This window comes from Neopsephotus bourkii, unplaced genomic scaffold (genome assembly GCF_033783945.1).
Source record: "Neopsephotus bourkii isolate Nb327-2 ecotype Australia unplaced genomic scaffold, CSIRO-AGI_Nbou_v1 NB_1765, whole genome shotgun sequence".
Lineage (NCBI taxonomy): Eukaryota > Metazoa > Chordata > Aves > Psittaciformes > Psittacidae > Neopsephotus > Neopsephotus bourkii.
In genome coordinates this window covers 11,526,347-11,553,132 of record NW_026902239.1, presented here as the reverse complement: position 1 = coordinate 11,553,132, position 26,786 = coordinate 11,526,347, and the positions used below count along the sequence as shown (strand labels likewise).

The following is a 26,786-nucleotide window of genomic DNA, read 5'->3' as shown; positions in this document are numbered from 1 at the left end:
GCTAGTAGCTTGCATTTGGAAGATCATACTGTTTTCCTCAGCATAGCATGTTAGGATTGCATGATGCTGTCCGTAGCTGTTTGAAACTCCAACCTCACAGACAAAAAGCAGTTGGCAGTAAGAATTGCCATAGTGGTAGTCTGTAGCAGCATTGCAAAATAAATCCAGAACAGTGGCTCCTAAGAGTTAGACTGAGATTTTCCTACTCCTGCAGTTCAGGAAGTTTTGGAAAATTCAAGTCTACTGCATGTTGAAAGATGAAGGCAGTTATTCAGGATATAAAACTAGTTTCTCTAAGGGAGAAAGCTGTTTGGCTCCATGTCATTTGGCCAAAAATTCATTAAATTTAATTTTCATGCAAGTCTGAAAGGGCTGAGGTATCTAGAGACCATGGTTCCCCCTCCCAAGATCTGTGCAAAATGAATTTCCTGAGTATCTGAATGACTCCAAAGTGATTTAGACAGATGGTCTAGCTGACTTCATGGGTCTATAATTTCCCTCAGAAGGAATTCCTTGCCAAAACTGTATTTGTTCCAAACTTTGGTTTCCTATTTTCTAGCAGCAGTCTTTTCTTTCTTGATTTAGAGCTGGAGAAAAATAACATTGTAATGAAACACCATCCTGAATTGAAATGGGGAATAATTTCTGTTGGACCTGAAAGGTTTACCTAGAAGGTCCATGACACAAATTGTGACAGTATACAGCATTGTTCACAACAGTGCATAAGACAAAGCACGAAAAGATTGATCTGAAAAAAATACCTGTAATTTGCCTTCTAAGTGGAAATTGTGATGCAGGAGGTTGTCTTGGTAACTCCAGGAAATGTACTGTATTTACACATTCATAAATTTGGAGGAGAGGGAAATTCAAATAGATGAATGCAAATATGACAGAATGGGCATCACTTTTATGCTTTGTTTGAAATTTCATCTTCTACTCTAGAGAAAACCTGACAAATCCATTTTGTTATTAGGCTACTTCCCCTTTCAATGTATGTTCATTTTATCAAAATGGTGAGACCCTCAGTCTCCTGGTTTTGTTAGCACTATTGACTTCTTTCTTTCAGTAGCGACTTTACCTGTAGCCATGATGCAAAGGAATGCTGCATTGTAAATGGATTGTGTTGGCTTATGAATGTCTGTATTAATTTACAGCAACATTTTAAAAGCTAAGTTCCTTTTAGAAGCAGCTAATTCCCATATCATGGGTGAATGTTGATACCATGGCAGGCTTTCAGGTAGAACGGAGGAAATGCCAATGAAATGCAGATGAAATCTTTTGAGAGAGCAAATATTGATTTCTTTCCCCTGGAGTTCCCTTGGTTAATTTCACCTGGAGTTTTAATTTTTGTTATGTTTGTTTCTTTAAAAATCTACCACAAAAAAGTATACCAAAGAGTAAAAAAAACCCCAAAATTAAGCCTGCTTTCCCCATTCATCATTCTAAGCAAATTTCATGTATTCCCCTTCCCTCATTCTATTTCTGAGCAGGAAACTGACCTGATGAAATATTAGTCAAGTGTCAGTTCCCAATTTAACCCCATCTAAACTAATTTTTCAGACCATGTTGTTACCTCCCTATGCACCACTGCATTTGTATGTTGAGCTTTAAGACCATTCCTTTGTGTGTGATGAAACAGAATCAAATAGCATTATGCTCTGGAGCTGTGGGGCTTTTTTAATTTAGTGGTGGTTTGGTATCAGAAGGAACATGGAAAGCATTTTTTCCCTTATCCTCTGCTGAGTATGCAAAACTTTTTGAACCAGTTCTTGTTAGATGAAGTAATAAAACTAATACTTCATTCTATGATCTGAAATTAAAATATTTGTCCTGCTTTAGATTAGATTTTGAACAAAAATGAAATCCGAAAGGACATGGTCTGAAAATACCTGGAAATAATATTTTAAATTATGGGAAGCTAAGTTGAATAATCTAGCTTTGAAGAGCCATACATCTGTCCATTTACGTGTGATCAGTAAATAAACAGTGCCAGAAGAGGTGTCATGAATATACTCCAGTGATTTGAGAAATGGTACAAACAGCACTGCAGCTCTTCAAATGCCTTCCTTAGAGGAAACAAATGCTAGTTACTTCTTCTGACACAAATATAATGTTATGTTTCAAACAAGTTAGATTTTCTCTCTGCTCATATCTTTACCTCTAGTCCAATGTGATCTATAGACATATAATTCGAAAGGGAAAACGTGTGCTGTCACTACTATCTATTCTTCAATTCTATATATACATTTTTTGCTGTTCGACCTTAGATTTGTCCATCTCTAATTCCTTGCATTGATTTTGGTTTTGTTACAATTTGCCTAAAATGCATCAAAAAAATGGAAGATATCACAAACTATTTTTATTATTATTTTTATTATTATTTTTTAATATATTTTAGGGAGAGAAAGGTCACATATAAGTTACTTCACTATAACTTGGTCTGTGGAACTTGAAATAAATCATGTATTTTAGAATTGCATGTGTTCAGCACAACTTCTCAACAAAACAGATCAGGACTGATGATTTATTATCTCAAAAGTAACTTTGTTCTACTGGATGGTTATCTTCATTGTAAAATGACAACCTCTTCCAGTCTGTTTCCACAGCTCCTCATTGCTAGAATGTTATTTCTTTAAATAGTCCCTGATGTTACAAATAGAGGAAAATAGTCTCTTTTACAAATTAGGATTTCTTTCTTAGCCACAACTCATAAATTTCTCTATTGTGATAGTATGGGATTGTTTCAGACAGCAAACTGACTGGTCTTTGTCACTGCCCTTTCATAGCAAAGTAAGTCCTTCATGCTGTAAACATGATGTTTGGCCCCTATTACTCAAAACACATTATACTGAATTTCAGCCTATTCACTGGGATCTTTTACTGTTACTCAAACTTAGCTCCTTTTGTAATCTATGGAATATTGCTACAGATTAGACAGAAATTACTTTACGACAACACAGAATGGTTTAGAGAAGCTGAGAGACCTATTGAATGTCTGAGCTGGACATCTTAAAACAGTGGAAAAAGGAGTCTAGAATGTAACTATTTAACTTTGTTCTACCTTTTTTCCTACCACATCTGAACAATTTATTTTTTTTAACTTTCTAGTTGCTTCCACTGCCAGTATTTCTCTTGCTGCATGAACACTGCATGAACACATAGGAAAGTGCTTCCACCTGCAGAACTGTCATTTCTACAAAAGCAAGTAAGCCCTATTAATTTAATTAGGTAAGTACTCAAAAGTTTTCAGAAATAAAATAACTTGGCAAAAGGCAACATGGCAGACATGAGCAGACGAAAAATGTATTTCTAGATTACTGATTTTATCCCAAAGGGTAAGTATCTATTCAGAGTGGCATCCTGGATGATGGTTAGGGGATGCAACAGGCAGAGTCAGCAGTGCTTACCTCTGTTCAGTGGAAGACTGGGTCAGGACTGTTGATGGCTTATCTTGGGGGGGGGATGTCCATGTCTGGTTTGTTACAAATTGAGGAATTTAGACTAGATGTGATGGTTAAGTTCATATGTTACTTTAGAGTTACTCAGTCTGTCCAAAGAAAAAAGAAAATCTTTATGTATTCTGCTTGCAAAGAAACACCTAATTTCTCAATTTTTCCAACTTGGGATTTTTAGTGTTTGTGTTGTGGTTTTTTATTTGTTTGGGCTTGGTTTGTTTGGGTTTTTGTTTTTTACCACTATGTTTATTTTAAATCACATTTAGTTACAAATTTTAGAGACAAGGGAGGGAACACTTCATTAACCATTAGGGCTGGGACCCTCACTGGGGATTACAAACAATGAAACATCTGAAAATAAGAGACAGAAGAAGCCTGAGAGAGGTAAATAAAATCATGGAAAGCAGGGAAAAAGAAGCTGGAAGAGGCAACCAGAAAAACACATAAAGATTTAGAGACAGAAAATAGCTACATCTCAGTAGACTTTAGTTCCCTGAAAGAAGGAGTGGAGAAATTATATATAAGCCACAAAAGATGGATGAGGAAGGCTTCAAACCAGAGGTAATAGAGAATGTGAGCATGTCTTCAGATGTCTGTTGTTAAAATGGTAGTTTGTTTTCAGACTGTTACTGATCCGAAGAAGATGCCATTGCTTTCCCTGAGCACCACCACTTCAAGCTGCTTCAGTATACTTGTAACATGTGCCAATGTCCTGCTTCTGTTGTAGGGTTAGGGTTAGGGGTTAGGGTTATTATCTGGTATTAAGATTTAGCATTTACATAGAATTTTCATGCACTAAATGTTTTACAAATACTCTCCAATTAATCATCTCAGCACCTACATGGATTGTATGAAAATATAGCTGTTTTGCAGATGGGGAAACTGCAGCTGATGGAATTGCTGGAGGCAAGGCAAAATGTGCTTTTGTCAATAGCAGCATATGGTACTTAAGCTGTTTGCTTTATATTTGTATTTGACTCATCTTCCTGATTATTACGTGCTGTACCTCTTTGCATTGATTTGGTGCAGTATTGGTAAAAGTTGTTGATATTAACAGTTAGCTCTGCAGTGCCTCTCTCTCTTGGGGGATGATAATAGAAAGTGGCACCTATTTAGATGGGGAGACCCAAATACCTAGCACAAGAGCCGATTTTCCTGACAAATATCTGCTGCTGATTGATACAAAGGAACTGACGAGCTCCTAAATGGCACCTTAATGAATTATGGTATCTTTAAAAATGTAGAGAATTTCCAGAAAGACATATATATTAGTTCTCTAATATTATTCACATCTGGATGTTTGTCCTTTGGTTATTTTGAGATAGATGCCAAAAAGTTGTTATTTTAAAAACAGAGAGTGCTATGAAGGTTAAAAAACCCACCAAATTTTATGGGAGTCTTAGCATTCTTTACCCTGGTGTCAGGCAAATACTTGGTTCCATCAGTTGCAATCTTTTCCTCATACTTGCCAGCCTCTTTTATTAACGTAAGAGAGCCAACACAGTTCACAGAAGTCAAAAAATATTTAAGACTTTTATTTTTTTATAGACAGGCAAAAAAGCTAAACCCATGAACTTATGAAATGCACAGTCAGGAAAACATAAATTAGTGGCAAACCCTTTGTCAGTGTTCATTCTTAGGTTGGTTACATATAATTACGGAAATTCACTGCAGCTTCTAATGTATTTTATAATTTGAATTTGCGTATGTGCTCACACATTCATTTTAGCTAGTGAAGTTGTTTTTCAAGAACTTTGCAGTAATGTTTAGTTTGTCTCCCAGGGATGTGGCAATAATATTGGGTAAGTCTAAATTCGACACATGTGGGTTTTGTTGGACTCCTAAAATGTTTATTGTATCACAAATTCTCATCAAAATACTTTGAGATTCCAGACATTCTGTAAAGCAAGTGCTACTGCAGCTGTTCATAAAGCATAATATTTTCTCTACTTCTTTAATCAAATAAAGAACTATTTAACTTTCACTATGTAGCATTATGTGGTAATGTTGCCTAGATAACTTGGATGCATTTGGGGAATTTATAATGCTTAGTTATGAAATTAGCTACAGCAGGGATCTGACCAATTATGCCAGCTCCTTAACATCTCAGTGTAAAGACTTCTTGTAAGAACACAGCAAGTTTTTGCTAGAGAAGCTAGATCTTGTTTCATTTGATAAAGCATCGATGTCACTGGAAACATCAAAGTACTAAGGGTCTGGTATTGCAAGGTACAGGGCAATTTACCAAACTTCTATGCAAAATAATTACCAAGACTGAAAATCTCTTTGAACAAAATTGCAGGGATAGGGCATATCACTTTAAACTGAAGTAGTGCAACTATTATTTTGGCTGAGACAAAACTGAAATCCTAAGAAAGGATAGATCTCCTTATAAAAAGATACATTCAGTATTTGTCTGAAGCTCTGGGTGGCTAAAGGATGAAGCACGAGTTTAAAGAGACTTCAGAATTATTAATGCAAATTTACTTAGGGAAAAAGAGTATATTAGGAAGAGAACACGTCTACTGTCCAAAATTAATCTTGTTTTCAATAAGCTGTTTAGGAACTCGATACTGATGACACTAGGGAATCTCTTATACTCTCAAAGTAATCAGGTATTTGCTGTTTCCTGCAAAGCCTATTTAGATGCCATCACTGAACGTGCCATTAGTGAGTGACACTGTGTTCCAACACAGGATCTTAAGACCTTAAATGAAAGTTTTGTGGGAAGACATAGTAAATACAGGTGCTCGGTAAGTCTTGTTGAAGGCTGGGCTAGGTGAAAGGGCAGTTGAGTTAAGTCTGAGTTTTTAATTATTTTTTTTCAAAGAACACAGTTTGAAACAATGCACTAATAAAGTGCATGTGTGTGTGTATGTGTGTGTGTCTAGAGATGAAGTCTTCTAAAGCAAAATCTCCACTAAAGCCATTTCTTTCTTCCAGTAAGTCAACTTTCACCTAAGTCTGAGGTTTTGAAATATTTTTTGTTTTGGGTTTTGTTTTGTTTTGTTTTTCAAAGAATATGTTGTCATCTAAGTATTACCGACTCAACATCATGTCCAGTGCTTTGAAATTTGGATTCAAAAAAGAACTATTAATTGGTGCACAAATATATACTGAATTGTTAATATTTAACAATGACTGATATAACACGGAAAATAAAACTACTAGAATGTTTCCTCAGCTGCCCACTGATCATTACTGGAAACCTATCCTTACAGTGAATGGGATGCAGCAGTCCCCAAGAAAACCATGTTTCCTCTGAAACTGGGAATGTCAATCAATCAACTTCAGTAACGTTGTAATTTTACCTACACTGCACTGGTGTTAGAAAACACCTAACGAACAGCCTTAATTCTTGCTTTTCATTTATAATGAAAGGCAAGCACAAATGAAGCTTCTGATTAGTTTTCCTGTCTGAATGAAACCAGAATATTTAAAGTTATCATTTTCCAGAGGTATGAAAAACAAGCTCCTCAGGACTTCTCATTTACTTATGCAGCCAAAGTGTGTATGTTACAGATAAATGTTTTATGATGTAAAATGATTTATTTTTTAGAATCACAGATTCTATGACTTTATTTTTAAAAAAGACAGGAATATCAGTCTTTTTTTATTGCATGCATTTGAGCTCCCCATTTTCTCACCTTTACCCACAAAGTCAGAACAGTTGTGTACAGGGAATTTGTTTTTCATTTGTTGACTTTTCATGCACAGGAATACACACTAGCATTGTTTCTCAGAAAAAACACTTTGTCAGACCTTAGCAAAATATGAAGGTTTTAGGACCATGCTACAAGGAGGTGACAATGCAGAAACCTGGGAACAGGCCCAGGACTTTTTAAGGAAGACACTTCAGCATCCTACAGGTGGGTTTTGAAGCTGCCTTCTGCTAACTGAAAATGAGGCTGTGTATACACTTTTTCTGGGAAAATGTGTTACTTAAGGTGCTTAAACGTAGATTAAGTCCTTTTGCAAAATCTATATTCTGAAACCCCTCCTTATTTATTTATTTATTTTACAGCATGTATATTCACACAGCCTTATTTTAGGCTACTTATTTTAGATGAAACTGATATATCAATCAATCAGCATCCCTTTAAAGGATGTAACCAAACCAGGAAAATGAAGTGCCTGTTTGTTTCATCTATGTATTCTGCACTCTTATGTTCCTCATGTCTTCCAGCAGCATAGGTCTGTAGATTGCCTCCAAGCTTTCCATGTACTCTAAATAATCACTCACTCGAAATCCATGGAGTGGATCTTCCTGCACAAATACACACAGAAAACATTTATAAGCTAGGAAAAAGATTCACAACTCAAATTTAATTAATTCGAAGGTTCTAAAGATACCTTGTTTTGTTCTGCTTGGATGTTTAAAATACATTTTATTACATTTCATTTAGAAACAAAGAACTGCTAGTATCTGCTTCCAGACAATTCTATTTAATTAAAGTCTTAGTATCAAATATTTTTTTCAGGTGGATGCTGTTCATCTCATTTTTGGATAACATTACATACTGAAGATTTTCAAGATTAACAAAGTAAGCTTTAAGAAGACAAAACCATGTACACAAATATTCTTTTAAAACATTTCTATACCAGCACATGGCATGCTGGAAGTTTGTTAATGTGGTTTTTATATCCAACTTGATTCTCAATAAAACTAAGACAGTAACAATAGATACTTACTTTTAAAGCCAATGATAAAGATTGTTATAAAGTAATTAAAAACGTAATAAAGACTTCTGCATCACTACAAATCATTACATTTTCACAAATTCCAAGACACAGAGTAAAAAAGGGGACCCTCAGGAAAAAGAAAGAAACAGCCCATGTTCTTTCTATGGCTACTAGATTAGAGGGTTGGGAAGGGTGCACAGTAGAAAGTAGGACCTGAAGAACAGTTTACATAAAACGGGTGAATTAGCTGCTGCTTTGAACTGGAAAAATTAGTGTGCCCAGCATCTACTAAGCAGTATTACCACTGTTGGCACCATATGCTGCAAAAAGCTCACTGAAGCCAGAGAGTCATTGTGGACACATTTTATCTACTGGTGTATTGACTCTACATCTCTGTTAAGCAGAACTCTCCTGAGAACACCTACTCAGACTTGGAAGGCTGCACTCTGCCATATGAACAGGAATACAGAGGAGAAGAAAACTGATTTCAACAGAGAATTGTAGTAGGTATTTAACTTTTTTTTCTTTCCCCTTTTTTTAAGCAAATATTATATTGATTAACTGTGCACACATATTAAAACATTGGTTAGAGATTTAGCTGTCAATAATATGGCCCATACCGACAGAAAATAAAGTGAGCAGTAGCTAAGTTACTTCCAAAAGACTGGCATACTAGCTCTGCATGTGCTATTACAAGTCACAAACCCTGTAGCCCAAGTTTCTCTATTTTATCCAAATTAAACCAATAGAATCAAGATAGTCAAGATGGGCTCACTGAGGTGGCAGTTTACAGTATTCGTGGTTCACATGTAGTAATTACAAATCTAAGCGCCTTCACCCTTCCATGAAAGGATTAATAAAGGGCCAAGCAATAAATTTAAAATTCAGTTAATGATGAAACTCCAAGATATCTCAAAGGGATCATAACTGTTAGCAACCCATCTCAGCCAACGGGAAGAATCAGAAAAAGGGACTAAATGGTCATGGACAATTCAGTACTTAACTTTCCTCTTGGCACACAGGAAAGGCAAATAGAGTAATAGAAAATGATCTCTTTCACAGGTGGTCATGTTTTTATCTCTAGAAGGCCATACTGGGAGAATGAAAGTTTTACTAATTAATAATGTTTGAACTTTAATCGATAGGCATAATGTCATGTGAATTGGCAGCAAGTTGTCTCCAACTTTTTTGTGTGTGTGCAAATAAAAGTACATTAATATTGAAGAAGAAAATATTTGGGTTTAATTTTAACAGCTATCAGGATCTACTTTTTAGATAATACCAACAAATGTGTATTGCTATCAAATCATCATATTTCCATTACAGAGATAAACCATGTTAGAGGCTTAAAAATAGAACATACTACTGGTTCTTGGAAGGAAAACAGGCAGCAGGACTTGTTTGTATAGCAAATGACCATTGCTAGTATGAACTCCAAGATGTGACGTTTAATTGAAAAAAATATTAATATTCAGAGATTGTAGGTGTCTTTTTTTCACTTGGAGTTTTTCTTCACTTGGACTATGTTCTCAGAATAGTTTATACTTCCACTTTTAAAAGAATTACTCCACTACAGTAATTCAAATTCATGAATGTTGTGCTGAGAAATAGGCTAAAACTTGAAAATTAATTTGGTTATTTCTATAAAAAAGGGCAGCTAACGCCTTTGCAAGTATTAAATCCAAATAACCTCACATAAAATTGAATATTTTTTTTTGTTTAGATGAATTAAGAGCTATCAAAACCAAGATTACTATTTCAGTATGCCATTAACTCCTCTTTTTCTACAGTAGTCACTCAAGGAATTTAAATACTCCAGTAGTGCACTAATACACGTCATTTCTCATTAACAGTACCATGTCAAATCTTTGGCTTGTTTATGCTGTAGGTGATGACAAGATACAAAGTCTCTTAAAATTTCCTAAAAGTTACATAACCTATCCAACTAAAACCGTCAAGACGAAGTAGTTTTTAAGCCACATTGACTAAAAACAGGTCAAACAAAACAATCCAATTAGACCTTAGCAAACATTTCAAGGGAAATGATCAGCTTATTCATATTTAAGTATATAGAAGTTGGATGCAAATTAGTCAGAAAACTGTTGTTTTTAGTATAAAGTAAGATGTAGATATCTAGTTCTCAGAAGAATTTTGACTGAAGAAAATAAACAGAGGTGTCTCTGGGAATAAGAGTTATGACTGTATCTATAGCTGAGCACAAAGAATCCAATAAATAAATGTAATTTATAATATGGCAGAGAATATGAAATTTTGAGGCTGGCTATATAGTGATTGACATCTGTTCAAAATAACAGCTCACTGAGCTTTGTGCCACATCTCATCTCTTCAAGCTTCAGGAAGAGACCACTTTGTAAACCCACCTCTGTGAAGAACATCTAGTTTAATGAGACTGTGGTCACTTACAGAGAACTGAATTAAATGACCTCATGACTCAGAGTGGATATTTACTTTGCTGACAAAGGGAACTGATCAGGACAAATGCAGGAAAGCTATTCTCTGGAAAATACCATAATTTTCTTCAAAGAAGTAAATAAATTTAAAGTATCATTTCGCTCAAAATCAGTGAGTGAAATTCAGTAAGAGCTTTCAGTACTGAGTTTTGCTTCCCTTCAGCAGTTAAAAAGATTTTAAAAAGAAACCCTTACTTTAAGGAAAACCTGGAGATCTTGGGCTTCAGTGTGCTTCAGGATGTCTTGCTGTAGGTGTTTGAACACAGAAATACACATATATATTTGATAATCGGGACCAAGCAAGATACATGTAGCAATGTAGTGACAGATCTCCCTCCAGTCCATGTAATTCCAGAAACACTGAGTTATCCATTGCAGACAAATCTAGATGAGAACAAAATGATACATAATTAAATTGCTGTAGACATTCAATCTTAATTGATCAGCTTTACCCCTTTTCTATACTATGGACTCCTTTTTCTATACCACTACTTATGAAAATAAAAGTGATAAAGTACAAAAAAAGCCAAGAATCACCATTTTTTAAATCTCAGCCTCCAAGTAGACTTCCAGTGAGCTCTGCTAAATGTAACACCCTGCATGTGTGCATCTCACTTACCTGAGTATGTTCTGGCACCTGAGGTTGGGACATAAAGCTCAAAGTCCAATAAAAGCAAAGGGGATTATTTCAAGATTTTTTAAAAATGTGGCCTACAGTGTAATGAGGGTTATGAAGGCATGTTTAACATGGATTTTCCTATAAATAAAAGCAGTTCTTTGCTTACAAATTAATGTCAACCCCTTCCCTAAGACATGTTTTCATTTAATGAAGTATGTATGGAACATATTTAGTGACTCCTTTTTCCAGTTCTAAATCACAACATATTGAGAAGCACACAGCACATTTCACTTCATTTAGTTCCAGACCACAGATCTTCTCCTAATCAGTCCTTAAAGTGTTTAAAAATATGCAGAAGCAAAAGAACCACAATTCTAATTAGATGACAGCAGCCATACTCTGGCACTGAATCTGTTTTCAGGTATTTATTAATGTACATGCACCTAACTACATCAGAGTTGTTTTCACAATTCAGGGTTGATTTGGTTTTAATCCTGCAGTAGAACTGCAGTAGCATGCAGAAGATACAGTAGCACCCACCAGTGGCATTTCAGTAACACATTAAATAAAAATAAAATCCCCAAACAAAAAACCTTGTCAGCAGTTCAGAACAATAACCAGTCTATTACTAATTGAGTGTAAAAGAAATACAAAAGCAGTATAACAGTATACAGTATAACTTACACAAGACTAATCGAGGAAGGAGTGATAGTCCCTACGTGTATCCCCACCTCAGAACAAGAACCTTATTATGATCACATCATTCCTATGCTGAGATAAAAGTCCCTTATCTGCTGATCTTTTCTCCTCAAAGACCAAATCCCAAGCTGACTTTTTAAAGTAATATCTGTACCACACTGGCATCTGCTCCCATTAAGAAGTCTCTTAAGCTGCAAAGGGATTTTGAAAGAATAAGATGAAAAATATTTCCCTTGGAACAGTACTAAGCTTTCTTATTGTGGCAAGAGGTCCTTTGCATTTGCAATCTAATTTATTATTGCATGACACTGTTTACACTTCATCATGACTGTAGTCTTTACAAGTAATTCCCCACAAATATTACCATTCTGTAATACCAAAGAACCATAGTAAGTAGGTGAAATGAAAGCTAACATTATGAATAAATACTATTCTTTAGTAATATCTCTTTAATATAGAAGGTTAGTGTGTTGCCTGATTGTAATAGTATGGGTAGTTCATATAAAATTAATTTTGCTATCATATTACCTGAACTGGTTCCTATTATACACCTATCCCAAATTACTCATTTCCTTCCTATGGAAATTTTAAAAAGTTATTTCAGGGAATAAGATATTCTATTTATTTTTAATGATAAATCTGAGGTTTTTAGTAAATAGTACTTTTATCAGGTTTTCTGCATGAACATGTAGTAGAAGGTAATTAGCTGCAGTTCACTGTCATTCCACCAAAGTCAGTTTTTATTTTCAGATGCTCTAAGTCACACACATTCAATACTGTCTCTCACCCACACTTTCATAACCACACACATATTGTATGAACATACTTGATTTGGTGGATTTATGTGTAAAAATTTGATGATACTCTGATATGCTTTCATCAGTTACCTGGGATGGAGTAAAACCAGACCTTTGGAAGGCTGCAAAGACAAGTGGCAACTTAGCTTTCAGCAACATTTCAATGTAGTGAGTGCTGCAGAAATAGACTGGATGGATGCCAGATTCCACTGTGGTAGCAGGTAGGTGCATCTGATTAACAACAACAGCAGCAGCAGCAGCAAGAACAAAATTGAGAAAAAGGATTACAGAAAATATGTTACTTTAAAATACCTTTGAGGGAACAACATGTAAAAGTACACATCTTTCTTTACTTGTAGGATAAGTAATCCCAGTTATTTTAGAGATAGCAAATATAATTAACAAAAAAAGTACTACCATTAGGAAAAACATGTAGTTAATACTAAAGAAAATTAAAAGTTAGAAACTGGTATTAAGTATATCCTTTGCAATAGCAACCTAGTTCTTTATTTCTTTTCATGTAAGCTTAAATTGTGAAAGTAGGGATGGAGAAACTATCATCATATTTTAAACAAAAGAACAGAAGGGAACAAAAGACTATGTTGCAATTTTTTTTTCCCCATTTACTGGAGAATAGAGTGGAACTTGTATGTGAAGTTGTTCTGTGTGTCCACATTTCTTTGCAGTATGTATGGCTGATGAAATTCTGTTCTGTGCAGCAAAAGTAACAGAGATTTTATCAGTATGGAAAGCTCTGGAAATCAGGGTCTGGTTTCCAGGTAATGCTGGACTGTCAAGGTACATCCTTTGGCATTTTACTCCTTCCTGAAGTAGGCAGCAACATAATCCAACGGCTGGATAATTCATCATTCATGTTTTGACATTTTAGTTGACATTGCAGCAGTTACGCAAATGGGTTAATTACTTAACTTTCTCTTTGTGTCTTGAAGATATATTATGAAAAAGAAATAATTTAGGCACTGAGAATGAACATTAGCACTGCAGTAACCTGCCTGCATTCCTGGCTAGTTCTTGTAAAGACAACTGTACAGATAACTGAAGTTCTCAGCAATGATGGTGTTCAGCACAATTATATTCACACAATGGACCAAAACTTTATTCTGCTAGAAAAACCTCATGGCTAGACTCAGTGCTATGAGTGGACCAATACAGTCACTTCTGGTGACACGAGGGACCAGTACATATTAATATGGGAGACTGCGTGCAGAAGAGGTAAGGAATCTAATCCGTGCTTCTTGTGCCCTGGAGTTGTCTAAGTTGTTCTACAATTTCAATTCAAAACATCTAAGACAACAACGTACAAAGTAAAACTCAAAGGGTTTTACCTTAAATAGATGGAATCACACCTAATGAAATATGGAAATGTTTTTCCTATACTACAAACTTGATCCAAGAGGCTAATAATTTCAAACTGTCAAACAATCAGTATTTGGGCAGTAGTAATTTTTTTTATTTACCAAATATATCTTAGCTTATTTAGTAAATTCTAAAACTGATTGGTAGTTTTACTAGAGAAAAAAAAAATCAAAAAGATGAACTTTCACTCTATAACAGTAATTTAAAAAAAAAAGGTCATTCCACAGTACCGCAGCCTTCACACAGAATTTAATAGCACTGACAGTTTATTTTACTAGCAGCTTTAAAATTAAATAATGTACCCTTTATTATAAGTCCACCTGTATTTTCACTACTTTTAAACAACCATTTGAGCAAATGTCAAATCTATATTTTTCTGAGAGTCTTTTTCAGGGTCACTTATTCAGTTAGAGGTCTTTAATGAAAACTTAATGCATTAAAAAAAAAAAATCAACAACAACAACTACTAAACACACCAAAAAAAAAACCCCACCCAAAGCTAAGGAAATCAACAGTCTCCTTTAGAAACTTTCAAAATTGCTTTTCAGAAAGAGACAGCTTTTGAGTTCTTACAGATATATGCAGTCTTGGTAGCCACAGAAATGCTGAAACAAGAAGACGTGAAAATTGTTTAAGAAACATCAGTGTCTTCTCCCCATCCCCTGACATGATGAGGAAGATAGAAGATGCAAACCAGTCATAGCCAGGACAGTGCTCCTGCAAGCAGCCTGTGTGAGAAGGTTAAGGAACTTGAGCAGAAAAATCCTCACTATCCTTTGGGAACAGCAGCCTTCCTTTTCCCCAGGCCCATGCACAATAAAGGCAAGAGCTGGTTTGTTAGAGATGGGACAATGGGAATACAGCTGTGCAGAAGCCAGCTTCCTGAGGCACAGATGCCTCTCAAACAGAATTAAGAGAAACTTAAGCTATTTTCACAATACACTACTTTTTTTTCCAGTCTGAAATCAAAACACTGCCGTTGATCAGTTTACAGACACATATCATTACATGGACAATACCATTAATACTGTTGGTATTGTAGGAGTACCACAAATACTCATTAATGCTCAGATGCTCATTGCCGCAGACTCTTTATCACATGCAGAATGATGTGATCCTACTCCAAAACAGTTTATGACAAAAATGAGGAAGACTTACGTTTTTAACAAAGCATAGAAACAAAAGGATGAAGAGTTTCTGGAGTGCACTGGGTGTGCATTTTAACTTGCTTAACAAAATGTCAACATAAAAGTGCTGCTTTGGAGTCGGTTGTTTGGGGTTTTTTTGCCTTCCCACCCCATTTTTCACATATGTGGATATGCATATTATACATTGACACTACACCAAAAGCCCAAACTGAGAGTTCCAGTTCTGGTATTTTTAGGCAACAGAGTTTATGACAACAAGAAAGGATACAAAGTGAGGATACCACAGTTCTTTGCTCTTGTTTCAAAAACTTTTTGCAGTTTGTTAACACGAAGCACAACCCATTTTCAGCATGTTCCTTCAGCAAGTTTAGATATTTTCCATATCTAACACAAAAAGAAAACCAGAACTGTTTAAATGTTGGAGGGTTTTTTTATTCCTAAAAACTGAGAAATCATACTTAATAGACCTATGAAAATTAAGCTGTCGTAGTGTTGGTCATTACAAACACTATGCTGTAGATACACATATAAATGGTTTAATAAAACCTACTATGCTTTATCTAGGAAGGATGCACACCAAGTATCTGCTACTCAGTGTTACACTTCGTCACCTAAATTCCTTTTAGTTGAGTGTTAAAGTCTGTGGTGAGGAGGAGCATGTATTCTAACACTCATTTTCTTCACAACATTATTTAGAATTTCGTCTAAGTATACTTCATGTGTAATAATTAGCATCAGAATTCAAATATTATTGCTAAAGAGTACAATCTGTGAAAGTAGAGAAACATTAGCTTCTCCTTCATCACGGTTCTGCAAATTAACAGCCAGGTAAAATGTTCAAATGGTTTATAACTAAGCTTAGCTAAACAGAACCATTCACAGAAGTAATATACAGGGAAAAAAAAATAAAAAAAACCCCCACCACATATAACTAAGGATAACGTAATTTTATGGTAAATCTTACTAACAAGTTACAATTACCCTTTACAACACTAAAGGATAATAACCCATAATATGTAAATATAATGTAATTATGCATTAATACCTTTTTCACTTTGAAAGTTAATTTTCTTTAAGATGATATTTGGATTTAAAATGGTAGAAAGCACTAAGATGATGGATTAAGTATCATTAAAGTCATTCCATGAAAATCAAACAAATCTTAGAAATACACTAGGGAAATATTTTAATACCACGTACCTGACTGTCATTTCAACACCAAGCTGCTGCACAGATGAAAGGCTTTCATTCTTCACATCTCCATCCATGGCTAAAACAAAAGAAAAGATATAATAAAGTATTACAATAAATATGATTTTAACTGAATACTAAAGTAAAGCTTCTATTATATATGAATACCAATTCTGAAGAACTGCTTCTTAATCAAAACGAGTTTAACAGTGTTTGCAAAGGGTGCATCAGGAATCTGAATTCTTCATATATGTTGGTTTTTTGTAATTATTATTTATTAAAATCATCTTCTTTAGAAGGAAATCTTCACTGTTAGTATGGTTATCATTAGCTTTACAGCACAATGCAAACAAACAACATATTTTTCAGTCCCATTTCTTAGTAGAGCTTTATCCCTTCTGGCCAAGAAATTAGATAAAGCAGCATTTTCTGATCTATTTTCTTCCATTCCACTGTCCTTTAAGTCTCCTAGCTGTAAAAACAACTTTGTTAAAAAAAAAATCTATTTTGATGTGAATCACAGGAAACTTTATAATTGATGGATTTAAGAATCCTGTCTTTCTTTGCCTTGTTTTTTCACACAGTAACATATAACCCATTTTCTGCATTTGTTCAAATTAAAAAAACAAGTTAGACTAACTAGTAAATCATGAATTAAAGCTACATCTGTTGTAATATTTTCTCAAAATTTTAAATTGCAAATGCAATTAAAAATAGGGCATTGCTTCCCTCATGTACATATATCATCTAATATAACTACAGATAGAAAAAATAATATTATGATTTACAAAGCTGAGGGCTTAAACCTTTAATATACTTCTTTCAAAGTGCTACTTAAAATACAACAGATTAAGCAAATAAAAAAAAACACAACAAAAAAACCAACAACCCACAACTGACATAATTTACTAAAAATGTAAATAACCGATACGGCAGCAGAAGTTAAAATATATTCATGTAAGTGAATAATGCAAAAGTTTGATTAAGCAGATGACACAGTAACCTGATACGTATTTTTTGTAAATCCTGCTCAGACAGAGAATTAAACCAGAAATAAAGCCAGGATTCCCTGGCTACCTATTCAGGTAAACACTCTATGTTCCTAGTAACAGGGAGTAAGATATTAGAGACGAAATATTTACAGGTTAAGGGCGGAAATGTCTATGGTTGGGAAGAAAAGTTCAAGAAAAATAATTTAAGGAGCACCTACTCAGATGGGATGAAGCAGGTTGAAATTCCTTTGAAGAAAACGACACAGCAAAATTACACCCAGCAACGAAGCAATAAAATTCAGCAAAGGAAGTATGGGAAAAAAAACCCTACTCTGTATTGTAACTTTAATAGAGGAGAATGATCTAAGTGTTAGCGTCATGAGAAATTAACCTTGTATTTTTGACAAATACATTTATATATAAGACAAATCAACTGGTCTCTGAGTAGAATGAATTAATTTATTAATCTGATGTCATTGAAATACCAAAACCACATCAGAAAGGGATTTTTTTACCCAAAGTACAGAAGTTCAAATATTTTTTGCACAGCATACCAGCAACACAGTATTTGGAAGAGTACATATAAAATCACAGATCATTTCAGTTAAAAAACCACAGACATCAGTGAAAGAGCTCGTTATCTTTTTACAGCTCCTGTTCCAAGTTACCTGTTTACTCAGGCTGCAATTACCATACAAAATCAATTCATTTTCAGGCTCCTGTGTGCAATCATGAAGGCAAGAGGCAATCTTATATTCTAAAAACCAGGGGAATCTGAATGAGTTTGCTATGAGTAATTGCTAATTCAGTCCTGACATGACCATATTTAATGACAGAAGAGGGGCAAGCAATATAACAACTTCTAAGCCACAAGGAAGCCCTGCATCCACTAGGAGGGGGGATCATCCTGTGGGTGGCAATGCAGGAGCTGGTATCCCAGTCCAGCAAGGGTGTAATTAGGATCAGCTGCATCACAACCCACAATCTGAGCCCAGTTTCCATGCTGTAACAGTTTACAGCAAATACTGAATGCTTATTTCTCATTCACATTAAAAGAACACCACTGATTTAATTGATTCTTATTGCCTTTTCTTCTCTGTTGTAGCAATTTCTTAGTTACTGAAAAGGGTTTTCTCCCTATCAGTTTTCTTTTTGATATTTTCCCCTGTATTGTGAAAGAAGATAAAATTTACATAGAGTTTGGACTGAATAATAATTCTATATTACACACTACCTCATCAAGGCAAAAACTCTTGCTTTTGTACACCAGTGTATATGATATAATCATACTTCCATACATTAGATAGTAAAGTTGCTGCCAACCCACAACTTGCAATAGGAACACACAAACTGCGGTTCTTTGTCCTGTGTCAAAAGTTTTGATTTTCCATTTTGTTTATCAACTACAAAATGGGAAGATTAGGCTTTAGGAAACTGTTAACTCATACAGAATATACAAAGGGCCACTTCCCTCTGATTAAAAACTGGACCTAGAAACCTTAAATGCTCCATTAAGCTTAGAAAATTGTTATTAACAAGAAGCAGAATACTGAAATATTGCGTATTGAAATCCACAGATAAAAGAGTTGTTGACCAGTATAACTGCAGGAGTATGTTGTCACTGTACTACTGTAATGATGCTCATACACCTGATTTAATATACTGAATTTAATTTTCTACAAAGCTCATTTGACAGATATTTATCAACACACCTGATTTAACTGTCTTGAAACACAGTGGGTTTCATAACTTCTGTTATGCACCAAAAGATCAATTTTCTGAATAAAAATGCCATTTATGCTCAAAGAACACACCACCTCTCTGAACTGTGACTTAGATAAAACATGATACAGCACTGTGGCTATACAAAATGGCATGAAGAGTATGCTTTGGCAGCTTTTTATTTATCTAATAAAAATTATGTTAAACAGGTATTTTATAGTTTCTTTATAAATTTAAACACTGTAAATGGAAATTAAGTCAAAATTAATCCACTGATTTGAAGGATATCCGAATTCTCTAGGAGCAGATTTACAATTAACAGAAAAAATATAATAGAAAGTTGACTTTATCTCTCATTCTAAAATGCATTTAAAAAAAAACAGTAGTAAGTATGGACTACTTTTAGGTCTAAATGATTGTATTTTTTGCCTTTTTCAGCCAAGCAACTGCTCTTCATATTAGCATTCTACCATACATACTTAGATAAGCTAATCATATTAAATATTGGTATGTCTGCTCTCTATTTGTTTTTTTAATCCACTATTTAACACAATCTTGACTATTAATTGTCAGTGATCACTTGAAACAAACAAACGAACACTACATGCGAAAAAATATAGAATATTATCTTTTTCTATGACTTGGACTATCTTTTTATGACTTGGTAAACTTCCTCTTTAACTCCAACCCTTCTATCTCTTGATCAAATTCAGTGTTCCACAGAGAACCAAAAAAAGAGAGAATTAGGACCTCTACCGCATGAGTGGGGTAAGCAACGAGGGTAGGGAAGAAGGCTCACTGAGACACTTGTCAGCGTGAACAAGATCCAAGAATAACTGCTGAATTATGTTGTTGGCTCCCCATCAGAGCTAGGTAATCTCATATGCAATTCCACCTTGAATACTGAAAGTTCCTGTTATGTCAACAGTATGCTTGTCACGACAATACAAAATCACAATGTTCATACCTAGAGCTTCTTCTTTATGTACTGTCCATTACAAATAATCAAGCTATTGGCAGCAACATTATTAAAAATTAATAAGATTTTCAGTCCAGCTACGCATCAACTGGTAAAGGGCAAAATGTTTTCTGCTAACAGCATTTTAAAGTGGGCACCCATCTTTAAAGAAGTGAATACATCAAATGATGCAGGAAGAAGGGAAAAAAGGGATGGGATTGCAGTCCTGTATTTCTCATTTGCTACTCCTCTTGACCAGCTCTCAATAGACAGCTTTGCACTGATATTTTTAAAATTTCTCAGTTCATTACTTGATCCACCTAACCCTTAGAAGATCAAGAATTCATTAAATGACAGAAAACTACCATGAGATTTTGTTCAGCAAGAGAACTAAACCTCATCTAGAGAAGGAACACATGACATTTTAGTTTAATGGCCAATGCCTGAAATCCCTGAGATTCTGTCCCTGTGGCAGTGCATGCTGATTCACATAACCAGAGCTACCACAAAAAAAAAAAAAAAAAAACAGTTGATACTGAAAGCTCATAATATTCCCAAGCTTGGGCATTCTGCAACATGCAGAATCATAGAATAGTTTGGGTTGGAAGGGACCGTAAAGATCATCTAGTTCCAAACCCCTATAGGCAGGGACACCTTACACATGCTGGAGATGAATTAAGACATCCAGACACCAATGTATTAGATGACACAGCAAGTAGAATTATTTGAAAAATGGGTTTGTTGGAAGCTTGAGAAAATTAATACATTTCCACAAAGGATTTATGTTGCAGTGAACTGGAATTTGCTAACAGGAAGAGCAGCTGGCTATTTAGGAACTTCATATCCCTAATGCATAATGCCTATTTTACTAATACAGCAAATTCCAGTTTCATACCATTCTACTGCCCATTACATCTAAATATCAATGACTTGGTTTTTGATGTTTGCTGTTTTTTAACGAAGAAAGATAAAAATAAAAGCAAACTAAAAACTACTAATTCTAGGAAAGGGAATAGATAGCATTCATTTACATTGAATGTACATATTGTATGCTATCTTACTTATCTGAATCCACATCATTGCTACTAGTATGAAGTAAACAAAGTAAAATTCGTGTTACTGTTTATAATTAAACTCTGCAACTGCATAGTGGTTTATCAGACATTTTTTCTTATCTCTTATCTTGAAAATGGTAACAACCCAAACTAATTTGATTTTTCCCTATTTGCAAATTTTATAATTGACTCAAATCCTGAGGGATTCCACAGCAGATGGATGACTGTTATTCTAATTACAAGTACCTACAGGTTCAGAAAGCCGTCATTTTTTAAGAGAATCAATTTCTCATTGCAAGAAACATGCTAAACACTGAATATCTATGCATTGCGATGCATCCAGTTTTATGAAAATTGTGGCCTCTTTTCATTAAAAATTAAACAACTATTGGAAGCCATTTTTGTTCCTCAGACCCAAATTTATTCAAGACAGTGGTGGACATACACAACTGCCAAGCACATGTTTGGCTTACTTTGATATGCAGCTAGAAAGATGCATCTGGAATATAGATTACCTTCTAACAACTCATTAGCTTTAGCTTAGATAGTGACTACACATGCGTATACAGAAAAGACGCTGTGAAATAACAGTGTTCAAATAATTAATAGCTCTCCTTGGAAAAATTCCAACCCTTCATATGCATTAGAAGAAAACCCTGGGAAATGTATAGAAATCTGATCAATTGTGAGTTTGATTGACTGATCAATATGATCAGTGAGAAAACTAATTTTAAGTAAGTAAGGCCTGATAAAGATTTGAGCATGTTTTCTTTGTTGCTTCTGTACAAACAGTAAGTGTAACACAAGCTTGGGTTCTCAAAGTGCATTCCTATCTTTGTAAGTATTCCACATTGTGTATTTTATGATGCAAAAAAGAACCTGAAATAATGTAAATTTATCTATACAACTAATTCTTACAATCAAACCTTTTTACTGTTCCAGGGTGGAGTATTATCATAGCTTTTAGAGCCATACTTTTGTTTCACTTTCATATCAATTACCATGAATTTATTGGTCTAAACTAGTGTCCCTGGACTCATTGCTACACCTGCCTGAAAAAGGTGCTATGAAATTTTAGTAACTATTATGCTATAAAAGTTAAAAGAAAGCCTTTATGAAACATATGCCGTTTCCTCTTTTCTGGCCAGGAGAACTCTTCACAACAAAAATATGCGATAATGGTTTTGCTAACAGGGAAAGAAAGCTTTAAGACAACACCAGCCCTTTGCCTACTTTTCACATCAGCTGCTTACCAGACTACTACCCTTGAGGCTTCTCACTCCCTGATTTCCAAGCTTGACTTTACTCAAGCACATGGAATATCAAAAGCATTTGCAAATGAAAATTGTTTATCAGCTGACCCTTTAAATTTTTGAGCTTTTTTGAACAGGCAAACTTACCCAGAATTCATGCCCAGTAGTGCCTGTATGAGACTAAATGAAAAAATTATTCATAAAATAGAAACAGGAATTTCATACAGATTGGGTTTGCTCATCATGAAAAAAGAAATAAAATCTGTCAAGCTCAAGAAAATAAAGAATTGAGGCTTCTACTATGTTCTTATTGTTTTGTTTCTGTACCTGTTCTTTAAGATCTTCCATTTTAAAAAGATAATTTAATGTATACAATTGTCACAGGATTCTCCAGCCTAGTGTTTCTTCAAAGTTAGCGTTAAATTTTAGATAAATAAGGTAGTGTTGTTGCTATATCCACCTAATCAGTGGTTCACAGGGAAATCAATGAAGTAGAAGATCCAGGTGACATTTCCTGAACATGTTTTAAATCCTAGCTTTCAACAAAGAGTTGAGGAGAGTAAACTGAAACTAAGGTACCCGACATCTAAGTGAACAGAATATGGACTTTCGCTTTCCTTCATTAGAGTTCTTCCATACTGGATGGAAGCACTTAGCTGTTATGATTAGGAAACAGTAGGATGCTGCCTTTGCTGGGAACCTAGAGGTTGCACAGCTAGCTGTCTGTTCCTCTTCTCTTTAGTTTTTGCGTTATTCAAACAAGGCAAGTTTTCCTGTTTTTGTAACAGGGAACGCTAAAATAATCTTTAAAAGTTTGATCTGTAGGCTATGCTGTTCTCCAAAGAGATGGGAGATGGGCATTCCCCAATGCAGGAAAGTACACCTAGCCTTCCATATCATTGGAGAACGTATGATGCTTTGAACTGTGACCTAAAAAGAGAGATGTACAGAGAGGAGCAAGAAGGGCAGTCTAGGTGCTGAGTAAATCATTTACACCATGAAGATACTATGTGGGCTTCTAAAGGACAATCAAAATCATAATCTGAATTGGAAAGTATCAGAAATACATAAGCATCAAGTCTGATGAGTCCATGAAAAGACTTTTATTGCTCACTATGCATCCTGAGAACTTAAAAAGTAAATTACTAATAAAGGACAGCAAAAAACTCTTTAAGCATCTTTTAAGAAAAAGTAAAATAGTGATGGAAAGAAGCGTTTCAGCAACTCTCTTCATTAAGAGGAGAGAGATTCTCAAAATTAAGAGTATTCTGTTAGCAAGCTTTCAGAAGGTAAAGGCCATTACATAAGAGATCCTCTAAAGGAGTTTTGTGCTTTGAAATTTTAAAGGCAAGTCTGAAGCCTCCAAGGACACCATATTTGCATCCTACAGATATGAGAATTAAAATATCAGTATAAATAACACTCTCCTCAAAGCAGGCTTAGTTATCCAGAGTAAGTGGCAGAATAAGTACGCTAAGTAACTGAACTACAACCTAAGACAAAAGCCCTGGACAGATAGTAAAAAATGAAAGTGCATTTTCCAGTGGATATTAACAACGCTTTTGAATCTTCTAATTTTTCAAATGCCTCAAAATATTAAAATGTATTACTTTACACTCAGAATAAATTAACCTTACCATTCATTCTTTATTCTTGGCTGCAAGCACGACATCTGTGTAAAACTAACACTCCGATTACTCTGCCAACAATAGCAGTTAATGCATATCTTTAAATGCAGTATTCTTTTTCATTTTGTGAAAAAAAGACAGACTAGGGACAACATGGGCCCCCTCCGGAAGCTGTCAGGAGAACTGGCTACCCTGGATTTCGAGAAAGCTGAGGTTCTGAATGACTTCTTTGCCTCAGTCTTCACTGCAAATGTTCTTACCACACCACCCAGGTCTTGGAAGGCAGAGGCAGGGACTGAGAGAATGAAGACCCTAGGCCCACTGCGGGAGAGGATCTGGTTCGAGACCATCTTAAGAACCTGAACATGCACAAGTCCAGAGGACCTGATGAAATTCATCCACGGGTCCTGAAGGAGCTGGCAAATGAAGTTGCTAAGCCATCGTCCATCATATTTGAAAGGTCATGGCAGTCAGGTGAAATTACTGATGACTGCAAAAAGAGTAATATAGCCCCAATTTTCAAGAAGGGGAAAATGGAAGACCTGGGGAATTACAGACCAGTCAGTCTCACCTCTGTGCCTGACAAAATCTTGGAGCAGATTCTCCTGGAAGGCATGCTAAGGCACATGAAAAACAACAAGGTGCTTGGTGACAGCCAGCATGGCTTCACTAAGGGGAAATCCTGCCTGACCAATTTGGTGGCCTTCTACGATGGGGCTACAGAAGTGATGGCCAGGGGTAGAGCAACTGATATCATCTACCTGGACTTGTGCAAAGCATTCAACACTGTCCCGCATGACATCCTTGTCTCTGAATTGGACAAACATCAATTTGATAGGTGGACCACTGTGTGGATAAAGAACACGATGGATGGCCGCACGCAAATAGTTGTGGTCAATGGCTCAATGTCTGGCTGGAGACCAGTAACAAGTGATGTCCCTCAGGGATCGGTCTTGGGACCAGTCCTGTTCAACATCTTTGTCGGTGACATGGACAGTGGGATTGAGTGCACCCTCAGCAAGTTTGCTGATGACACCAAGCTGTGTGGTTCAGTTGATATGCTGGAGGGAAGGAATGTCATCCAAAGGGACCTTGACACACTGATGAGGTGGGCTGATGCCAACCTTATGAAGTTTAACCATGACAAGTGCAAGGTCCTACACCTGGGTCGGAGCAGCCCAGAGGAGAAGGACTTGGGGGTGCTGGTGTATGAGAAACTGAACGTGAACTGGCAGTGTGCGCTCGCAGCCCAGGAAGCCAACCGTATCCTGGGCATGACCAGCAGGTCAAAGGAGGTGATCCTGCCCCTCTACTCTGCTCCTGTGAGACCCCACTTGGAGTATTGTGTGCAGTTCTGGTGTCCTCAACATAAAAAGGACATGGAACTGTTGGAACAAGTTCAGAGGAGGGCCACGAGGATGATCAGGGGACTGGAGCACCTCCCATATGAAGACCGGCTGAGAAAGTTGGGGCTGTTCAGCCTGGAGAAGAAAAGGCTGCATGGAGACCTCATAGCAGCCTTCCAATATCTGAAGGGGTCCTATAAGGATGCTGGGAAGGCACTCTTTGTTAGGGAATATAGTGATAGGACAAGGCGTAATGGGTTGAAACTTAAACAGGGGAAGTTCAGATCGGATATACAGCGGGAGTTCTTTACTGTAAGGGTGGTGAGGCACTGGAATGGGTTGCCCAGGGAAGTTGAAAATGCTCCATCCCTGGCAGTGTTTAAGGCCACGTTGGAGAAAACCTTGGGTGACGCGGTTTAGTGTGAGGTGTCCCTGCCCATGGCAGGGAGGTTGGAACTAGATGATCTTAAGGTCCTTTCCAACTGTAACTATTCTATAATTCTAATATAAGTCGCATAGCTTTGGGTTGATTATATATTATGGGGCTTTTAAATGTGAGCCAGACTGCTTACACTATCTTAAATGTTTATGCCCCTACATTTGCAAATCATTCTATAATAGGTGTGAACAAATACTTTAATCATACTCTCACCTGCTCTGTATCTCCAGCTTTCCATTACGCATTCAGAAATGTGAAAGCCCATCATTAATAATTATCTGTACTATTTACACACGCACATCATGTTTTGTACCAAAGGTATTTCCCACCTGTTAAGAAATTAATTTCTAAGCTGGTAAAGAACATTTTAAACAACCCCCAAAATGCTACAGATGCATTAGGAAGGAAAGTAATTTAAACAGAAACAGGCTGCTGGCAATAAATTATTAGGAAACTGACCTTTATCATTTCCCGTGCTGAAATAACAATCCAATTGGCTTGCAGACAGATGTGACACAAACTTCTCAATTAACTCGGCCAAAACTGCAGAAAGTAAAACCCATTAACACATTAGAGGCAGGAAACAAAATGTGGAACTACGTAACCTACCAAGTGACAATATCACAGTATCACAGTATGCTAGAGATTGGAAGGGACCTCAAAAGATCATCTAGTCCAATCCCCCTGCCGGAGCAGGAACACCTAGATAAGGTTACACACGAATGTGTCCAGGCGGGTTTTGAATGTCTCCAGAGAAGGAGACTCCACAACCTCCCTGGGCAGCCTGTTCCAGTGTTCCGTCACCCTCACTGAGAAGTTTCTTCTCAAGTTTAAGTGGAACCTCTTGTGTTCCAGTTTGTACCCATTACCCCTTGTCCTATCATTGTTTGCCACTGAGAAGAGCTTGGCTCCATCCTCGTGACACTCCCCCTTTATATATTTATATACACTAA

At 35.9% G+C, this 26,786-nt stretch overlaps 1 protein-coding gene across 7 annotated transcripts in view; it reads right to left on the bottom strand.

Annotated features, from left to right (window-relative positions):
• The window catches only part of TBC1D32 (TBC1 domain family member 32), a 203,575-nt gene that overhangs the window by 117,965 nt on the left and 58,824 nt on the right, over positions 1 to 26,786 (bottom strand). For 2 of the 7 annotated variants that reach the window (XM_061378434.1, XM_061378432.1), the window contains exons 28-34: positions 26,293 to 26,376; positions 16,450 to 16,519; positions 15,518 to 15,633; positions 14,675 to 14,829; positions 12,815 to 12,955; positions 10,805 to 10,993; positions 4,970 to 7,722 (exon numbers count right to left, since the gene is read on the bottom strand). In XM_061378434.1, coding sequence (XP_061234418.1) covers positions 7,603 to 7,722; positions 10,805 to 10,993; positions 12,815 to 12,955; positions 14,675 to 14,829; positions 15,518 to 15,633; positions 16,450 to 16,519; positions 26,293 to 26,376 — 875 coding nt within the window. In that variant the 3' untranslated portion in view covers positions 4,970 to 7,602. Of the gene's footprint in view, positions 1 to 4,969; positions 7,723 to 10,804; positions 10,994 to 12,814; positions 12,956 to 14,594; positions 14,830 to 15,517; positions 15,634 to 16,449; positions 16,520 to 18,100; positions 18,190 to 22,388; positions 22,601 to 26,292; positions 26,377 to 26,786 lie in introns of those variants that run through there. The other 5 variants (XR_009729248.1, XM_061378435.1, XM_061378436.1 and 2 more) reach the window with 5 other exon arrangements.